Here is a 1,410-nt window from a genome sequence, read left to right as displayed (position 1 = left end):
AATATACTAAGATTGAGTATTTTATAGGATTTGCTATATTATTATGCACATTTATTCGTTTAGAATCTTTTGCATAATCTCAGATCTGGTACTTACTCTACTCTCCGATCCTGAGCGAGCGTGAAACACGCGTAAATCAGGAATTATATTCATAACGAATGTAAGTCAATCAATTACGATAATTAGCAGACTGCGGATTTTATGCATACGTAAAAAATAGAGAGAGAATGGATGTATCGCGTTGCACAAAATTCCACAGTCTATTAATTAGTATTAACAAGACTCAGGAAAATTATTATAATACATAAACTAAGTTAATAAGGAATTCCCAGTCCAATAATTCGATGCTTGTATTAAAATATATTGTGTATGAAGGAAATGAGTTTTTGTCAGGTTAATAAAATCAGTTGATTAAAAATATTTGTAATAATGAGTACGAAGAAGCTTTACCTTCTGCGTTCGACAAGCTCGTCCTTGTATCTCGTACGAATCTCATCCAAAGACGAGATCAATTGATTGAACGTTTCCCGATCGATTACCAGGCAGCTGACTCCTTCCGGATCGTCCGCGATTATATTCGCCGTTCGTAGATCATCCCTAAAGGAATTGCCATAAGTTTAAATTGTTTTGAAAATTGAAAATTAAATTTAAAGCAATGAATTAATTACCCTTGAAGCGCTTTTTCGCCGAAGAAATCACCCTTGCCCAACGTCCTGATATATTTCTCTTCGGGAGTGTCTGGCTGCTTTATCGTAACGCGTACTTGTCCTTTGCTTATTATGAAGAACGTGTCTCCTCTGGCTCCTTGTCTGATTATGTAATCTCCGTTGTTGTAGAAAGTCTACGATGAAGAATGAAATATGTATGTTACATTTTATAGGAAATAGATTAATAATATAGATTTTTTATAAGCTTCGTACCTCTTCTAATACATCGGAGATCTTTATCAGAGTTTCCTCTGGCAGATTCTTGAAGATGGGAACGCTGAAATAAATTCAATTCACTGTACTCTTTAATATTCATTTAATTTGGCTGTAATTTCATGTATAACTTCCTTTAGAATCCGAAAGATTAAATGAAGCAAGGTATCACATTTTAAACGTCATCTAATTAATAATTCTAACGTAAGTATGGATTATGTTATTCATTTACCTCTTCAAGAAGTCGGTGTATTCGGCCTGCCTCGAGAGGCCAGTTCTCATCATAATCGTTTGGAAACATTGCCGGTCGATGGCCCATAATTGACAATCAGTAGCTGCAGTTATCGTCGCTGTTCTCTTGCAATTATAAAGGATCGCCAATTCGCCTAACACTTTTCCATGTTCGAGGGTGCTCATGTATTTTCCATTTCGCGACACTTCCACCTTGCCCTCTATAAACATTAAAAAAAAAACACTATTTCAAATATCA

At 35.2% G+C, this 1,410-nt stretch overlaps 1 protein-coding gene across 2 annotated transcripts in view; it reads right to left on the bottom strand.

Moving 5' to 3' along the window:
• Window positions 1-1,410, bottom strand: part of for (cGMP-dependent protein kinase for) — a 29,892-nt gene that overhangs the window by 3,709 nt on the left and 24,773 nt on the right. For both annotated transcript variants that reach the window (XM_018035850.2, XM_026818564.1), the window contains 4 exons: window positions 1,153-1,372; window positions 921-984; window positions 669-841; window positions 451-597 (listed from right to left, as the gene is read on the bottom strand). In XM_018035850.2, coding sequence (XP_017891339.1) covers window positions 451-597; window positions 669-841; window positions 921-984; window positions 1,153-1,372 — 604 coding nt within the window. The remainder of the gene's footprint in view (window positions 1-450; window positions 598-668; window positions 842-920; window positions 985-1,152; window positions 1,373-1,410) is intronic.

Source organism: Ceratina calcarata, unplaced genomic scaffold, assembly GCF_001652005.2.
Source record: "Ceratina calcarata isolate Rehan_Ccalc_2016 unplaced genomic scaffold, ASM165200v1 scaffold100.2, whole genome shotgun sequence".
Taxonomy (NCBI): domain Eukaryota; kingdom Metazoa; phylum Arthropoda; class Insecta; order Hymenoptera; family Apidae; genus Ceratina; species Ceratina calcarata.
The sequence above is the reverse complement of the archived record's forward strand: the minus strand, read 5'-3'. Positions and strand labels throughout refer to the sequence as shown.